This window comes from Tripterygium wilfordii, chromosome 2 (assembly GCF_013401445.1).
Source record: "Tripterygium wilfordii isolate XIE 37 chromosome 2, ASM1340144v1, whole genome shotgun sequence".
NCBI classification, from domain to species: Eukaryota; Viridiplantae; Streptophyta; class Magnoliopsida; order Celastrales; family Celastraceae; genus Tripterygium; species Tripterygium wilfordii.
The window spans coordinates 6,862,923-6,880,973 of record NC_052233.1 but is presented as its reverse complement, the minus strand read 5'-3'; the positions used below and the strand labels follow the sequence as shown (position 1 = coordinate 6,880,973).

At 38.2% G+C, this 18,051-nt stretch overlaps 5 protein-coding genes across 5 annotated transcripts; 2 read left to right on the top strand and 3 right to left on the bottom strand.

Annotated features, from left to right (window-relative positions):
• Positions 1–744, bottom strand: LOC120006394 (copper transporter 1-like). The gene has a single exon (XM_038856423.1). It carries the CDS (start codon positions 684–686, stop codon positions 246–248), a length of 441 nt encoding a protein of 146 aa, XP_038712351.1. The 5' UTR covers positions 687–744; the 3' UTR covers positions 1–245.
• A 4,266-nt stretch (positions 745–5,010) lies between these two features.
• On the bottom strand, positions 5,011–5,828 carry LOC119980301 (copper transporter 1-like). Its single transcript, XM_038822942.1, has one exon. It carries the CDS (start codon positions 5,753–5,755, stop codon positions 5,309–5,311), a length of 447 nt encoding a protein of 148 aa, XP_038678870.1. The 5' UTR covers positions 5,756–5,828; the 3' UTR covers positions 5,011–5,308.
• A 2,213-nt stretch (positions 5,829–8,041) lies between these two features.
• Positions 8,042–8,909, top strand: LOC120005914 (17.3 kDa class I heat shock protein-like). The gene has a single exon (XM_038855802.1). The coding sequence runs from the start codon at positions 8,257–8,259 to the stop codon at positions 8,719–8,721; it is 465 nt and encodes a 154-aa protein (XP_038711730.1). The 5' UTR covers positions 8,042–8,256; the 3' UTR covers positions 8,722–8,909.
• Positions 8,910–12,010: 3,101 nt separating this feature from the next.
• Positions 12,011–12,608, bottom strand: LOC119979977 (copper transporter 1-like). Its single transcript, XM_038822611.1, has one exon. It carries the CDS (start codon positions 12,577–12,579, stop codon positions 12,139–12,141), a length of 441 nt encoding a protein of 146 aa, XP_038678539.1. The 5' UTR covers positions 12,580–12,608; the 3' UTR covers positions 12,011–12,138.
• Positions 12,609–15,049: 2,441 nt separating this feature from the next.
• Positions 15,050–15,958, top strand: LOC120005259 (18.5 kDa class I heat shock protein). The gene has a single exon (XM_038854802.1). The coding sequence runs from the start codon at positions 15,239–15,241 to the stop codon at positions 15,701–15,703; it is 465 nt and encodes a 154-aa protein (XP_038710730.1). The 5' UTR covers positions 15,050–15,238; the 3' UTR covers positions 15,704–15,958.
• Positions 15,959–18,051: the final 2,093 nt, after the last annotated feature.

Genomic DNA, 18,051 nt, shown 5'->3' with positions numbered 1-18,051 from the left:
TTATATAATAAAATTGATTAAAGACAAATTTTGGAAAAAATAAAATAAACGTGTTTTCACACCGAATGGCGAGTGGTACGTGCGGTGCCAAACACATTTTTGTTATTTTACTCCGCCAGACGCATTTTTATTTTTTTACCGCCAAAAACGATGCAAATGGCGGGTGAACTGAGAAACAAACAAAACTAACACAAAACGAACATCACGGTTGACGAATTCTTAGAAACAGAGATGAATTATTCAAATCAACAACTCAAGGGAGGAAGATCAGAAACTTTATGAGGATGAGTAGTATGTGATTTGTTGAAAATCCCACTCCCAAAAAGCAAGAACCCCACAGTATGACCGACCACAGCAGCTAAGAATACACCACCATTAAAGGACATGACAGCCAACATCAGTAACATAGAAACACCAGCCCTCAAAGCATGCATAATGGTCCGAACCAACCCGGCCGTGACATAGTTCGTATCGGCCTTGATTAACTGGCAATGAGAGAACCACTCAACAATAACAGCCAAAGCAAAGACCACTATCAAGGACAACTCGTACATGCCAGAATTGTGTCCAGGCCATCCATGGAATAGTATCTCTACATTCTTCCCCCAAAAGAAGGTCATGTGATTCATTTCCATATCCATACCCATACCCATATCACCCATACCATGATCATGCATTCCATCCATGGCTCTCTCTCTCTCTAGTTATTCTCTCTCTACTTGGAAGTATGTTAGCGGTGTCGTGGTGGAGAGGGCCAGGAGGGGGTTCATAAAGGAGAGTGTTGCGGGTTTTTTCGGAAGACTGGTCGTACATCTTCTAGTGATAGTAAAATGCAGTACAAGTTATTAAGTAAAGGTTTTGCTAAGTCACAGTACACTTCAATATAGAAAATGTGACAACTGACAAATAGGCAGAATAGGAGGAATGTACACTTTAGTACAAATTGTCCTATTTTAAAGTTTGCTCAGAAAGAATAAACTCTTCGCCTAACATATTACCACAAATCGCAAAATAATAAACGAGCCATGGTGATCCATTCAACTAAAGGGAATTGGAGGGATATCTTTGATTACAGAAGCAATAAATTAATTAGCTTGATTCACTCTCTCTAATCATGATCAGGTGCATCATGTCTAATAATTGGAAAACTTTAGTCACACCTCTAACTTTATTAATCACACCCCGACTTAGGTTGACTTTACTTTAACTTTATGATTTTTTAGATGTGAACTCTTCCCACGGACAATGCTATAGACCCCCAAAATATCATCCCAAAAATCCTCTAAATCTATGTGGCATTAAAATAGTCATTGATTAAAAACATATATGTATAACCCACTTCATATCCAACACTCCACATTATAAGGGTATTTTGAGGTCACTTTTTAAGGGTCTCAATCATTATTCCTCTTCCACCGCACCCACTCCAACTTCTCTCTCACCTTTACCACCAGCAAGGCGACATTAGACAGCGACTCGATCGGAATTGAAAGCTCCGGTACTAGAATTATACTCGAGATAACAGAAGAAGCTTTCGTTGTCAACGGCATCAAGCTTGGTGTAGCTCTTGAAGTTGTGGACTGTACACTTGGCCTCAATTGTGTCGGCGTTTATGGTTCTTCAACTTCCATGACCAAACCAAAGGCACCGAGATGAACTTTAGATTCCTATACAGTCAAACACATCAAGAAAGCCATCAAAGGTAGCACATGAACAACTATTTTAACGTTGACAACATTGGAATCAAATGGATTCGTTTGGCAATGATTTTTGGCTGCTGTGGATTGCGTGCGAGGATCTACCGGATCAAGTCGGATGGGCATGGCGTTAACGTGAAAGTGCACTTGAGATGATACTACCGGCCTAAAGAGTCAATCGGCTACAGTTTCACGGGTCGAAGGAGGTCTTCCTCTCCGATCATCACGGTGCAAATAAGGTCATAGCAGTTTGTAAATTAATTAAGGGTTTGGGGTGTATTTTAGAATTGTATGAGATTTTGACTACTTTTGGTGTCATTAAAAATATCATTCATTTTTAAGGGTGCGTTTCACAAGGGGTATATTTCGAAAAGATCGGGGTATGACTAAAGTTTTTCTTTCTTAAATAAGCACGCTATCTAAACTTGATAGCTGACGCTTGTCCTATGCTGGGCCTAATGGGTTTTCTTCCTCGAGTTGAATAGGTTTTTTCTTGGAACTTTAGTCACACCCTAATGTTTACTAAAGATACCCTTTCTTAAGCTAACCCATAAAATTTTAAATTTTTACAAATACACCAAAAGTATCTAAAAACTAAGATATTTTAGAAGTGCACCCCAAGACTAAAAAAATAGCAAAAATAGGGGTTAACTTCGAAGATTTACTACCAAGACTGGTTGACTCCTTGTCTTCATCTGCTTTATAATGTTACAAGATCCTTGTCATGCATAAAAGACCATAGCACATGCCCTGTAAGTTCACTTTAGCTACAACACATGCCTTTTGAGCTTTTTTTTGTAATTTTTGCTTGGATTAGTATCACGATTGTCTATAACTTCATCGTACACGGGTTTTGATCTTCGGCAACATGATTCCTTTGTTTCAAAGTTTCCTTTGTTTCGAATCTTGCACTCTGCACCTTATTTGTCCAGTTGAATGACATCTTTAGTTATACGCCTTTTCGTCTCTGATCATTAGGAAGTTGATAGTAGATTCGAATCTAAAAGATGATGTCTTTGGGGATTATACTGGAAAGTTTGCCGATGTGAGGATCCTCAGCAAGCAAAGCTGCTGTAGATCCAGATGCAGTACTGCTTTGAAATCCATTGTGCTTGCAAAGCCATCGTGTAGATCCAAGCAGTTGCGATGTGCGCCGGTCTTCCTCTACTCTCCTCCATGATCTGCAGCAAACTTAGCCTTAGAGGCACGCAAATCCCTTTTTCGTTTTCCCGAAGAACTACATAGTACACACTCTTTCTTAAAGACTTAGGGGGTGGGGTGTTATTAGTTGGGAACTAAAAAAACACAAAATCAACGCAAAGTCAATGAGAGTTGAAATGTTTTTAATAAACAATGAGGTGTGACTAAAGTTTTCCTTTAAGAAACCTATCGGGCAGCAAAAAAACCATTTTACACCACCTTTTTTTGATAAAGACCATCAACCTCTAACAAAGGCCAGGTTAAGCAGCGAAGCCTAGGAAAAGACAAGTTCAGTTCATCTAGCTACACGTTCACTTGCTTGGTCTAATATGGCTTGCTGTCGCATCACTAGAAGATCTACATTTGTGATCTGTTTCCTGCTATATGTACTATGTTGTTAGCATTAACCAATTGCTACGTGTTGTAGAACAAATAGGCCCAAAGTCCGAATCATTTGGGCCAAGGCTGGAACTTGGGTTACCATTTTTGTCCCAAGTCCGGCTTGAAGCTCGAATGATCAATATGAACTTGAACCCTAAATTTTTGGGCCGGATCGGCTCGATACCGAGACCTAGACCTAGCAGGGTGCACAAGCAAAAACTAGTTGACTTGGGACAAAAATGGCAGACAACAACTAGTTCTTTCGTTTGGCTGGTTTTTTCATTCTACCGCCACCTTGTTGAAGATCTGCTTATTTCTTTTGTTGTTCAATCAGGTTGGGGTCTTGTGTTATTGTTGTTAGCTGCTTTTGGGTTGGGTGGTGAGGCTTTTTTATTTCTTTCACATTAATAAAGTTCTGATTTAAAAAAAAAAAGAAGAAGAAAAAAAAATGAAAGTGGACTGGCTAAAAATGCTATTGCTTGTTGATTGGCATGGCCAGTAGGGCAGCCCGGTTCCATGTTTTAAGGCTAGATAGGCTCATTGATACACGCATCCCATCCATACCTAATACTATTAGTGACCATTACTTGTACACACCTATTTTTCTACAGTTCTACTATATATCTTCCTTATTATTTGGAAATTCATGATTAATTATTTCTTTTAAATGTCATTGAGAAATATGTTTTTCATTGGAATCAAATATTGAGAACACGTATGTCTAACCCAATCGATTGTCAACCGAGCCACCTCTCGTTGGTCATGATTAATTACTTAATAATAGCACATTAATTGGTTTAAGTAGTATTTTAATTAGTGAAGTATGTAATCAATTAAGAAATCTAAAAGTCCTTTTAGGCCTAGGAAAATCTGTACTGTGAAATTTTTTTCCAATATGAACCAATAATACCTCTTCTTCCCCCACAACGCCTAATTATTTTCCCACGTAAGCTAATTAAGAATCATGATATTAAAGGGGAGCTAATCATCAGTTTCTTAGAGAGGAATCGATCAAAAGAGAATCATTAGAATATAATTAACCATTTTCACAATTAGAAGTGGAGATTGATAGTAACTAACTCCTCCTTGTGATTAAAATGGCACTTCCTTAGATTTTCACATAATAATGACTTTATCTGTACTAGCTAGTGGGTCAGACGTGATTTTCATAAAAGCTCAACTTGGTGTCTGCCACTACAGTTTCAATGCCTATATCACACAAATGCTCTCTATCAAGTATCAAGGAATGGTCCTTGCCGTTATTTAGAGAATGCATGATTGTAGCCGACTTAGTCATGTCGAATCATCATGTTTTAATCTAAGAACACATGCATAAACTATCATGTTGAACTATCAGGGCATGATCCTTGCCGTTGATGTTGAACTATCATGTTTAAAGAACACTGATCACTGAATCAGAAATTACAAATTTGATCAAATTTGTATGAAGATTCTTTGAATTCGAATTCAAATTTCCCTTACTTTTGTACTTAACTTCGAAGATTTTTCATATCACTAACTGGGGTTTTAATCTCTACTCGAGAATATTCAATTTAACCGGTTTGTTTGGGAGTCTTTCTCCTATGACACTGTGAATTGCATTGACAAAATTATTTGACGTGTGATTAGAAATAATGTGGTGAGGTGAAGGTAAAATTGAATATTTTTTCATTAATATCAATTTATTTTTGTAAGAATATAAATTGAATACTCAAATTGATTGGGCACAAAATTGAAAATGAAAAAACTTGTGTTTTGACACCACGATGCCAAACACATTTTTTATTATTTTATTCCACCATATACATTTTTATTTATTTCTTTCCCGCCAAAAATGATGCATCTAGCGGGTGGAGCAACCAATATCTTCTCCTTATGCGAGAACTGAGAACCAAACAAAAATGACCACAAAACTGTCTATTTTTACGAAACGAACATCATAGTTACCACCCAAAAACATAACTGATTAAGGATGTATAAAATATGAAAAGTTGACTAATTCCTGGAAACAGAGATGAATTATTCATCAATCAACAACTCATTGGAGGAAGATCAGAAACTTTATGAGGAATAGTGTCTGATTTCTTGAAAATCCCACTCCCAAAGAGCAAGAACCCCACAGTATGACCGACCAGGGCGGCTAAGAACACACCAACGTTGAAAGACATGACCGCCAACATCAACACCAGAGAAACACCAACCCTCAAAGCATGCATCACGGTCTTAAGCAACCCGGCAGAGACATGGTTCGTATCGGCCTTGATTAACTGGCAGTGAGAGAGCCACTCAACAATAATAGCCAAAACAAATACCACTATCAAGGACAGTGCATACATGCCAGAACTGTGTCCAGGCCATCCTTTGAACAGTACCTCTGCATTCTTCCCCCAAAAGAAGGTCATGTGCATCATGTCGTCCATACCCATATCCATACCCATACCCATATCACCCATACCATGATCATGCATTCCATCCATGACTCTCTCACTCTACAGTTTCTCTCTCTACCTGAAAGTGTGTTGTTGGTGCTGCGGTGAAAACAATTGAGGACGGTCGTTAATAAAGGAGAGTGTTGCGGGTTTTGTAGGAAGACTGATAGTACATTTTCCACTTGTAGTAAAATGTAGTACAAGTTAACCTTTTTTGTTTGGTTACACTGCAATATAGGCAAATGTGCCAAAGAGGTAAAATGGGATACAAATTTTCCTATTTTAGAATGTGCTTAAAAAGAATGAATAAAATTCTCTTCCACCTAACCCATTACCATAAATCCAAGCGTCAAAGAGGTAAAATGGAATACAAATTTCCCTGTTTTAGAGTGCGCTTAAAAAGAATGAATAAAATTCTCTTCCACCTAACCCATTTCCATAAATCCAAGATAATACACGAGCCACCAACTAAAGGAGGGTATCTACCAACGAGAGTTGGCTTTCTTTACAATCGGTTGGATTAGATATCTGTGTATCCAAAATTCGATTCCAACCGTAAGTATAATTCTCTATGGTATTTCAAAAAAAAGGGATATCTTCGATTTTTTTAAATTAATTTGCCTGATTCACTCTCTTTATATTATAGAGTTACTTTCCTAAAGGTCCAAAACTGTGCTGAGTTTCTTGTTATACTATTTTTTTTAGCAATATGAAACTAACAACATGAGGAACAACAAGGCCCAATCCCAAAATCATGATCAAGTGGATCATATGTCTGAAAGTTCAAAGCAAAAAAGCTCATTCAACTTGAGGAACAAAACCCAACATAGGAAGTGTTAGATCGCGTGCTTATTTAAAGTGATTTGTTGCCTATTTTTATCGTGCTCGTAACTCGCGTAATATCACCTCCCAGACATCCTCGAAACACACCAACAACAACACAATTGTTAGGGATGAAAATGGGCCAGACTTTGATAGGTCCTTGGCCCGACCCTTTTCTTATTGAGGCCCGAGCTCGATAGGGCCTAAAAAATCAATGGGCCCGTCTCATGAATATGCAAACCTCTTCCTCTTGGTCACCCAGATCGCAAGCCAAATTATAGAGTCAAATTCCCCAATCTACAAGGTTTAAGAGAAAAAACAACACACCAGTAGCCATGACAACTGCACACGACTAAACCAATCAAATAAAAATCCCTAACTTGCAACCAATACAGAAATTACTAAAGGAGATGAACGCCGAGTTGTGAGGCAGAGGCTTGGGATGAAAATTCAAGCAGCAGTAGAGACATAATTGTTGATTAGGTTCACAGGAGGTTTGGGGTAAAAGTGGGCTATTTGCATTTTCATCTAGAATGAGCCCATCAAATATTGGAGTATTGTGATGAAAGTGGGCTTGGACTTTTAACTATAGAATAATATAAATATATTGTATATGTAGGCCCTCGGGTCTGAGGGCCAGACTCTTTCAAGCTCGGGCATGGCCCGTTGGGCATAATGGGCTTCAACATAGGCCCAACCTCGGCTTATTTATCAAACGAGCCGAGCCTGCAACAAGCCGCCCTAGGGTGGCCCAGCTCACTTTCTTACCTAACAACTGTTAGTATAACAACCAACCAAATAATCAAAACGAAACTCTCTCTGATAACTCAACAAGGCAAGACCAAAGAATAGAAGAATTGTCCAGCAAAAGATGAAAAGGAGAGACCCTGAAGTCTCAATAGAAGAAAGAAATTCGGCACTTTATTTTGCCCTCGCCAAAAGACCAATTAAAAGGAGAGTTTTTTCCAAAAATCGTGGGTTAAGCATATGTGATGACTCCCCCATGATCTCCATGATTTCTCAAAAATCATATATATGAACTCGAAACCAAGAGTTCAAAAATCATATATATGAACTCGAAACCAAGGAACTCTCGTAAAATATCCCAATTAGTTTTGAACTCCCGACCTTAGACACCTTTAATCCTTAAGCTTGGAAAGATAACCAACCAGGCGATTGCCCCAATTGTGTCTACAGAAAAGCTAGCTTACAAAAGAAAACAAAAAACTATACTAAAACAAGAATTCCAACATTCCTTGGCTTGAAAGAAGTCAAAGAACGAGCAGATTGAGTTCAATAGTATCCCTGGGAGAAAATCTCGTAATTGGGCCACGAGAAAAAATAGGGACATTTCATGATTAAAAAAGCCCAATATAAAACTGGTTAATTGTTGAGCCATGAAACGAAATAGGGGCATTTCATGATTAAAGAAGCCCAATCCCCCATGAACCTGTAAAAATCGAGTCCAGAATTTACCAAGAAAATAAATCCAAAAGAAAGAAGATTCAGAAAGTGATCAGAGAGTTCCTTAATCAATTCTGAAACAGTGACCTTTCAACGATGAGTTCGACTCTCGGCAACCCCCAAATCGGTCTTTCGTGAAGCTACTAGAGTGCTCCCCTGCATCCTATAAATCCGCCTGTACTCCTGTCTTCTCGCAGCAGTGACATTTGAGTTAGAAATCGTGCAAAGTTGAGATCAATTAGGGTTCAATTGGTTGTGCAATAATGTCTTTGATTCCAAGCTTCTTCAACAATCGACGAAGCAGCGTCTTCGACCCCTTCTCTCCCGACGTTTGGGATCCCTTCAAAGACTTTACTTTCCCTTCCACTTCTCTTTCTCGCGAGAATTCGGCATTCGTAAACACTCGGGTAGACTGGAAGGAGACGCCGGAGGTCCACGTGTTCAAGGCAGACCTGCCGGGGCTGAAGAAAGAGGAAGTAAAGGTGGAGATCGAGGATGACAGAGTGCTTCAGATCAGCGGAGAGAAGAGCGTGGAGAAGGAGGACAAGAACGACACTTGGCACCGTGTGGAGCGCAGCAGTGGCAAGTTTGTGAGGAGGTTTAGGTTGCCGGAGAATGCCAAGTTGGAAGGGGTTAAGGCTTCAATAGAGAACGGTATCCTCACGGTAACAGTGCCTAAAGAGGAAGTGAAGAGACCCGATGTCAAGGCTATTGAAATCTCTGGCTGAGATTAGAAACGGCGTCGTATAGAACTCTATGTAAGCACAAAGCAGTATAATGAAATAAATGTTTTGTCTGTGGATGTGTGATTGTAGTTTGGAGATGCATGAAGTTGTAATGAAGGGTCGTGTGTTATGTGAATTTGCAATGTAAGATTTGCAGTCTCTAATCAGACCAGGATTTTGGTATTTTTTTAGATTTCAACTATTTTGTATCACTGAAACTATTATTATATATGAACATGAACAGAGGGGTTGCCCCAGGAGGAAGTTAAAACAGGGTATAACCTGATTTATGAACACACTGGTTGGTGTTCATTGGAGTTGTAACTGACCTGACGATGCATATAAAACAGATAAAATTCCATGGCCGCCTGTATTGAAAAATCTGTGGATGGGAAATTATAAGGATTTGAAAATGGATTCTATGTAGGAGTTGAGTTATGCATCACAGGTTGAGTAGAGTATTGATGAGTGGTGATAGCAGGGAAGGTGGAGAAGATGGGTGGTGGGTTGGGTAAAATAGATTGTGAAGTGAAGTGGTAGGATTTTGTGATGCAGAAAATATTGTATGTGAACTCCCTTCATACGATAATGTTGTAGAAGGAATGTTAGAAATCAATGGAGGTAAAGTATCATAAAGTTTATGGCCTCAGCTATGATTGTGGACATTGATGTAATGACTAGTGGATCAACACCATGAATTTTTTGTTCCGATACCATGATATAAAATACTGATTTAATGTTGTATGTTTCAGGTCTTTTAAGAAAAAAAATGGAGATGAGAATGAAGAAAAGAAGATAAAAGCATAAGAGAGAGAGTTTGAATATCATTCAAGCTTAAGACATACAATGGCTAAAAGTCAGTATAAAAATTACAATCCCATGCATCATGAGATTGCCATCCATAGATCCATACTACTATTATATATGCTTCGTAGCCATTATATCACAGCTGAACTCCAATTGCAGGACACCTTTTCCAGGAACGTATGGTTCAAATGATGGAAAAACAACAACAGCAACATAATGGTTTTCAATGATCTAACGGTCATTTTCTGACCAAAAAAAATTGCGATAAGCTAGTGATGCAGGAAAAAAAGGTAGAAAACAATGAGGAGTAATGAAAGAAGAATTTGAACGAATAGAATAGAAGAAGTGATGATAAAACACTGCATCTGGATCTACAGCAGCTTTGCTTGCTGAGGATCCTCACATCGGCAAACTTTTCAGTATAATCCCCAAAGACATCATCCTTTAGGTTCAAATCTACTATCAACTTCCTAATCAGAGACGAAAAGGTGTATAACTAAAGATGTCATTCAACTGGACAAATAAGGTGCAGAGTGCAAGATTCGAAACAAATGAAACTTTGAAACAAAGGAAATCATGTTGCAGAAGATCAAAACCCGTGTACGATGAAGTTATAGACAATCGTGATACTAATCCAAGCAAAAATTACAAAAAAAAAACTCAAAAGGCATGTGTTGTAGCTAAAGTGAACTTACAGGGCATGTGCTATGACCTTTTATGCATGACAAGGATCCTGTAACATTATAAAGCAGATGAAGACAAGGAGTCAACCAGTCTTGGTAGTAAATCCTTATAGTGTGCCTGGTAACCCCTGTTTTTGCTATGTTTTTAGTCTTACGGTGCACTTATAAAATATCTTAGTTTTTAGGTACTTTTGGTGTATTTGTAAAAATCTAAAATTTTATGGGTTACACTTAACAAGGGATATCTTTAGTAAACATTAGGGTGTGACTAAAATTCCATGAAAAAGCCTATTCAACTCGAGGAAGAAAACCCATTAGGCCCAGCATAGGACAAGTGTTTGTCGTCAAGTTTAGATAGCGTGTTTATTTAAGAAGTCAACCGGGCAGCCAAAAGCCCATTTTACTCCATCTTTTTCTTGATAAACACCATCAACATCTAACAAAGGCCAGGTTAAGCTGAGAAGCCTAGGAAAAGGCACAAAGTTCAGTTCATCTAGCTACACATTCACTTCACTTGCTTGGTCTAATATGGCTTGCTGTCGCATCACTAGAAGATCTACATTTGTGATCTGTTTCCTGCTATAAGTACTATGTTGTTAGTATTAAGCAATTGCTACGTGTTGTAGAACAAATAGCCCCGAAGTCCGAATCATTCGGGCCAAGGCTGGAACTTGGGTTACCATTTTTGTCCCAAGTTCGGCTTGAAACTCGAATGGTCAATATGAACTTGAACCCTAAATTTTTGGGCTGGACCGGCTCGATACCGAGACCTAGACCTAGTGGGGAGCACAAGTAAAAACTAGTTGACTTGGGACAAAAATGGCAGACAACAACTGCTTCTTTCCTTTGGCTGGTTCTTTTCATTCTGCCGCTGCATTGTTGAAGATCTGCTTCTTTCTTTTGTTGTTCAGTCAGGTTGGGGTCTTGTGTTATTGTTGTTAGCTGCTTTTGGGTTGGTGGTGAGGTTTTTTTTTTTATTTCTTTCTCATTAATAAAGTTCTGATTTAAAAAAAAAAAAACAAAAGGAAAGTGGACTGGCTAAAAATGCTATTGCTTGTTCATTGTTGATTGGTATTGGGCCAGTAGGGCAGACCAGGGTCCATGTTTTAAGGCCAGATAGGCTTAGAGAATGCATGATTGTAGCCGACTTAGTCATGTCGAATCATCATGTTTTAATTAAAGAACACTATGCTCTTCACTGAATCAGAAATACCAAAGTCCACATGCATGAACTATCATGTTGAACTATCAGGGCATGGTCCTTGCGGTTGATGTTGAAGTATCATGTTTAAAGAACACTGATCACTGAATCAGAAATTACAAATTTGATCGAATTTGTATGAAGATTCTTTGAATTCGAATTCAAATTTCCATTACGTTTGTACTTAAGTTCGAAGATTCTTCATGTCACTCACTAGGGTTTTAATCTCTACTCGAGAATATTCAATTTAACCGGTTTGTTTGGGAGTCTTTTTAGTTCTCCTATAACAATGTGAATTGCGTTGATAAAATTATTTAACTTGCGATTAGAAATAATGTAGTGAGGTGAATGTAAAATTGAATATTTTTTATTAATATCAATTTATTTTTGAAAGAATATAAATTGAATACTAAAATTGATTGGGCACAAAATTGAAAAAGAAAAAACTTGTGTTTGGACACCGCGATGCCAAACACATTTTTTATTATTTTATTCCACCATATACATTTTTATTTATTTCTTTCCCTCCAAAAATGATGCATCTAGCGGGTGGAGCAACCAATATCTTCTCCTTATGCGAGAACTGAGAACCAAACAAAAATTACCACAAAACTGTCTATTTTTACGAAACGAACATCATAGTTACCACCCAAAAACATAACTGATTAAGGATGTATAAAATATGAAAAGTTGACTAATTCCTGGAAACAGAGATGAATTATTCATCAATCAACAACTCATTGGAGGAAGATCAGAAACTTTATGAGGAATAGTGTCTGATTTCTTGAAAATCCCACTCCCAAAGAGCAAGAACCCCACAGTATGACCGACCAGGGCGGCTAAGAACACACCAACGTTGAAAGACATGACCGCCAACATCAACACCAGAGAAACACCAACCCTCAAAGCATGCATCACGGTCTTAAGCAACCCGGCAGAGACATGGTTCGTATCGGCCTTGATTAACTGACAGTGAGAGAGCCACTCAACAATAATAGCCAAAACAAAGACCACTATCAAGGACAGTGCGTACATGCCAGAACTGTGTCCAGGCCATCCTTTGAACAGTACCTCTGCATTCTTCCCCCAAAAGAAGGTCATGTGCGTCATGTCGTCCATACCCATACCCATACCCATATCACCCATACCATGATCATGCATTCCATCCATGACTTTCTCTCTCTCTATAGTTTCTCTCTCTACCTGAAAGTGTGTTGTTGGTGCTGTGGTGAAAACAATTGAGGAGGGTCATTAATAAAGGAGAGTGTTGCGGGTTTTGTAGGAAGACTGACAGTACGTTTTCTACTTGTAGTAAAATGTAGTACAAGTTAACGTTTTTTATTTGGTTACACTGCAATATAGGCAACTGTGCCAAAGAGGTAAAATGGGAAACAAATTTTTCTATTTTAGAGTGTGCTTAAAAAGAATGAATAAAATTATCTTCCACCTAACCCATTACCATAAATCCAAGTGCCAAAGAGGGAAAATGGGATACAAATTTTCCCATTTTAGAGTGTGCTTAAAAAGAATGAATAAAATTCTCTTCCACCTATCCCATTACCATAAATCCAAGATAATAAACGAGCCACCAACTAAAGGAGGGGTATCTTTATCAATGAAAGTTGGCTTTGTCTGCAATCGATTGTATTAGACATTTGTGTATCTAAAATTCTTTTTAATTCTCTATGATATTTCAAAAAAAAAGATATCTTCGATTTTTGTTAAATTAATTTGCTTGATTCACTCTCTTTATATTATAGAGTTACTTTCCTAAAGGTCCAAAACTGTGCTGAGTTTCTTGCTGTACTATTTTTTTTTAGCAATATGAAACTAACAACATGAGGAACGACAAGGCCCAATCCCAAAATCATGATCAAGTGGATCATATGCCTGAAAGTTCAAAGCAAAAAAGCTCATTCAACTCGAGGAACAAAACCCAACATAAGAAGTGTTAGATCGCATGCTTATTTAAAATGATTTGTTGCCTGTTTTTATCATGCTCGTGACTCGTGTAATATCACCTCCCAGACATCCTCGAAACACACCAACAACAACACAATTGTTAGGGATGAAAATGGGTCGGAATTTGATAGGTCCTAGGCCCGACCCTTTTTTTATTGAGGCCCGAGCTCGATAGGGCCTAAAAAATCAATGGGTCCGTCTCATGAATATGCAAACCTCTTCCTCTTGGTCACCCAGATTTCAAGCCAAATTATAGAGAGTCAAATTCCCCCAATCTACAAGGTTTAAAAGAAAAAAACAACACACCAGTAGCCATGAAAACTGCACATGACTAAACCAATCAAATAAAAATCCCTAACTTGCGACCAATACAGAAATTACTGAAGGAGATGAACGTCGAGTTGTGAGGCAAAGGCTTGGGATGAAAACTCCAACAGCAGCAGAGACATAATTGTCGATTAGGTTAACAAGAGGCTTGGGGTAAAAGCGAGCTATTTGCCTTTTCATCTATAATGAGCCCATCAAATATTGGAGTATTGTGATGAAAGTGGGCTTGGACTTTTAACTATAGAATAATATAAATATGTTGTATGGAAAACTTTAGTCACACCCCACTTTTTACTAAAGACACCCCGTCAACTGAGTTTTACAAGGGATGGTCAACTCAAATTGGGGTGTCTTTAGTCCGGCCCTTAGACCCAAGGGTCTAAGGGCCGGACTCTTTCAAGCTCGGGTATGGCCCGTTGGGCATAATGGGCTTCAGCATAGGCCCAAGCCCGGCTTATTTATCAAACGAGCCGAGCCTGCAACAGGCCGCCCTAGGGTGGCCCAACTCACTTTCTTCCCTTGTCAACTGCTAGTATAACAACCAACCAAAGAATCGAAACGAAACTCTCTCTGATAACTCAACAAGGCAAGACCAAAGAATAAAAGAAAATTGTCTAGCATAAGATGAAAAGGAGAGACTCTCAAGTCTCAATAGAAGAAGGAAATTCGGCACTTTATTTTGCCTAGCCAAAAGACCAATTAAAAGGAGAGTTTTTCTCCAGTGTCCAAAAATCGTGGGTAAAGCATATATTACAACTCCCCCACTATCTCCATGACTTCTCAAAAATCATATATATGAACTCAACTTGACTTGGTCCAAATTTAATTAGAACGGACTTTGCCAAACGTTGATCCAAAAAATCAATGGGGTCCAAGTAAAGTTTTCTCCCACAAAACCAAGGAACTCTTGTAAAATATCCCAGTTAGTTTCGAGCTCTCTACCTTAAGCACCTTTAATCCTTAAATTCGGAAAAATAACCAACCAGACTATCGTCCCAGTTGTGTCTACAGAAAAGCTAGCTTGCAAAAGAAAACAAAAACCATACTAAAACAAGAATTCCAACATTCCTTGGCTCGAAAGAAGTCAAAGAACGAGCAGATTGAGTTCAATAGTATCCCTGGGAGAAAAACTAGTAATTGGGCCATGATAAAAAAATAGGCCCTCTTTTTGTTTAAAAAGCCCAATATAAAACTGGTTAATTGTTGAGCCATGAAACGAAATAAGGCCATTTCATGATTAAAGAGGTCCAATCCCCCATGAACCTGTAAAAGTCGAGTCCAGAATTTACCAAGAAAATAAATCCAAAAGAAAGAAGATTCAGGAAGTGACCAGAGAGATCCTTAATCAATTCTGAAACAGTGACCTTTCAACGACGAGTTTGACTCTCGGCAACCCCCAAATCGGTCTTTCGTGAAGCTACTTGAGTGCTCCCCTGCATCCTATAAATCCCCCTGTACTCCTATCTTCTCGCAGCAGTGACAATTGAGTTTGAAATCGTGCAAAGTTGAGATCAATTAGGGTTCAATTGGTTGTGCAATAATGTCTTTGATTCCAAGCTTCTTCAACAATCGACGAAACAGCGTCTTCGACCCCTTCTCTCTCGACGTTTGGGATCCCTTCAAAGACTTTACTTTCCCTTCCACTTCTCTTTCTCGCGAGAATTCGGCATTCGTAAACACTCGGGTAGACTGGAAGGAGACGCCGGAGGCCCACGTGTTCAAGGCAGACCTGCCGGGGCTGAAGAAAGAGGAAGTAAAGGTGGAGATTGAGGATGACAGAGTGCTTCAGATCAGCGGAGAGAAGAGCGTGGAGAAGGAGGACAAGAACGACACTTGGCACCGTCTGGAGCGTAGCAGTGGCAAGTTTGTGAGGAGGTTTAGGTTGCCGGAGAATGCCAAGTTGGAAGGGGTTAAGGCTTCAATGGAGAACGGTGTCCTCACGGTAACAGTGCCTAAGGAGGAAGTGAAGAAACCCGATGTCAAGGCCATTGAAATCTCTGGCTGAGATTAGAAACGGCGTCGTATATAACTCTATGTAAGCAATAAGCAGTATAATGAAATAAATTTTTTGTCTGTGGATGTGTGATTGTCGTTTGGAGATGCATGAAGTTGTAATGAAGGGTCGTGTGTTATGTGAATTTGCAATGTAAGATTCGTAGTTTCTAATCAGACCAGGATTTTGGTATTTTTTTAGATTTCAACTATTTTGAATCACTGAAACTACTATTATATATGAACATGAACATGAGGGGTTGCCCCAGGAGGAAGTTAAAACAAGGTATGACCTGATTTATGAACACACTGGTTGGTGTTCATTGGAGTTGTTAACTGATCTGATGATGCATACAAAACAGATAAAATTCCATTGCCGCCTGTGTTGAAAAATCTGTGGATAGGAAATTTGCAAATGGATTCTATGTAGGAGTTTAGTTATGCATCACAGGTTGAGTAGAGTATTGATGAGTGGTGATAGCAGGGAAGGTGGAGAAGATGGGTGGTCGGTTGGGTAAAATAGATTGTGAAGTGAAGTGGTAGGATTTTGTGATGTAGAAAATATTGTATGTGAACTCCCTTCATACGATAATGTTGTAGATGGAATGCTAGAAATCAATGGAGGTAAAGTATCATAAAGTTTATGGCCTCAGCTATGATTGTGGACATTGATGTAGTGACTAGTGGATCAATACCATGACTTTCTTGTTTCAATACCATGATATAAATGGAGATGAGAATGAAGAAGAAGAAGATAAAAGAATAAGAGAGGAAAAGTTTGAATATCATTCAAGCTTAAGACATACAACGACTAAAAATCAGTATAAAAACTACAATCCATTTGAACTGTCAACGGTAATATGTTGACAAGACAATGGCTCCGTTTGGCACAGCGGAAAAATTGATTTTCAATGCTAGCGGAAATGCTGTGAAAAATATGCTGAGCTTAAAGCTGTGAAATATGCTGTGAGGTGTTTGGTGAAATAAAAACTGACGCTAGCGGAAAAACTGTTGAATTAAAGTATTATAATATTAATTTTTTATATTTATATTAAAAGTAATCTAATAAATATAATTCTTATTAAAATTAATTTTAAGTATTCATTTAATTAATCAAATATAATTTATATTTAAAATTAATTTGAAGTAATTTTTAATTAATCAACTTAATTTTCTTACATTTATTGTATTTTTTATTTTATATTTAAGTAATCAATTAATTTTCTTATATTTATTGTATTTTTTAATTTATCATTATGTATTAAAATTAAACACCTATAAAATTAAAAGTCTTAAATATAAATATTTTATTTGTATTTTTTAAATTAAATTAATTTTATTTTAATATTAAATTTACTGTTATAATAGTTATAAATGCATAAATATAATTAATTTATTAAAAAATAGTTTTATTTAAACCATTAAACACAATTAAGTGGGTCCCATTAATAAAATAATAATACTTTTATCTAAAAAGTGTGGGACCCACACATTAAAAATTTTAAAAAAAAAGCTGCAGCTTTTTGGCGTGGGACCCACGCCAAAAAGCTACAGCGGCAAAACCGCTGTACAAAAGAAGCTCCCAATGGGAGCTTCTTTTGCGCCAGCGGATCCGCTGGAAATTTCCAGCGGATCCGCTGGCGCTTTTCGCCTGTTTGGCATGACGGAGCCGCAAAGCGGCTCCGTGGGCGGCTCCGCTTGTGGAGCCGCCCTGCCAAACAGGCAGAATATAAAATCAATAAACCCAATGCTTCAGTTGGGAACCATTCTACATTACAAGGGCTATAGCTATTGTTTACACCAAATTTAACTTCCCTAACCTTTCTAACCACCCAGAATTCAACTTCAAATCCGTACTTGACAACTTATCCCATGCATCATGAGATTGCCATCCACAGCTCCATACTACTATTATATATGCTTCGTAGCCATTATATCACAACTGAACTCCAATTGCAGGACACCTTTTCCAGGAACGTATTGTTCGTCGGCATCTCTGGTTGTTCGAGAGCGAAAGAACCAACTCCAGAGATTGGGCAAAATGGGAACTCCGCACACACTGATTGACGAGATCTAAATGTATTTGGGTTAGATCTGGCTTCCACCAACAACAGCCTGCGTCGTCACTTCAGCGCTCTCTATCATCTCGATGGCACTATCGGCGTTGTTGGAGGTGGCACTGTGGCTAAGGCGCAGTAGAGCCAAGAGGGATAGCTGTGATGCGACAAATTGGAGGCATAAATTGTTGGGAAAATTAAACATAAATCCCTTCCTGAATTGTTTTATTCCAATAAGGACATTGTTAAAAATTGTATTCCATTAACTCCATATAGTTTAAATTAATATTCTAAAAAGAACAAA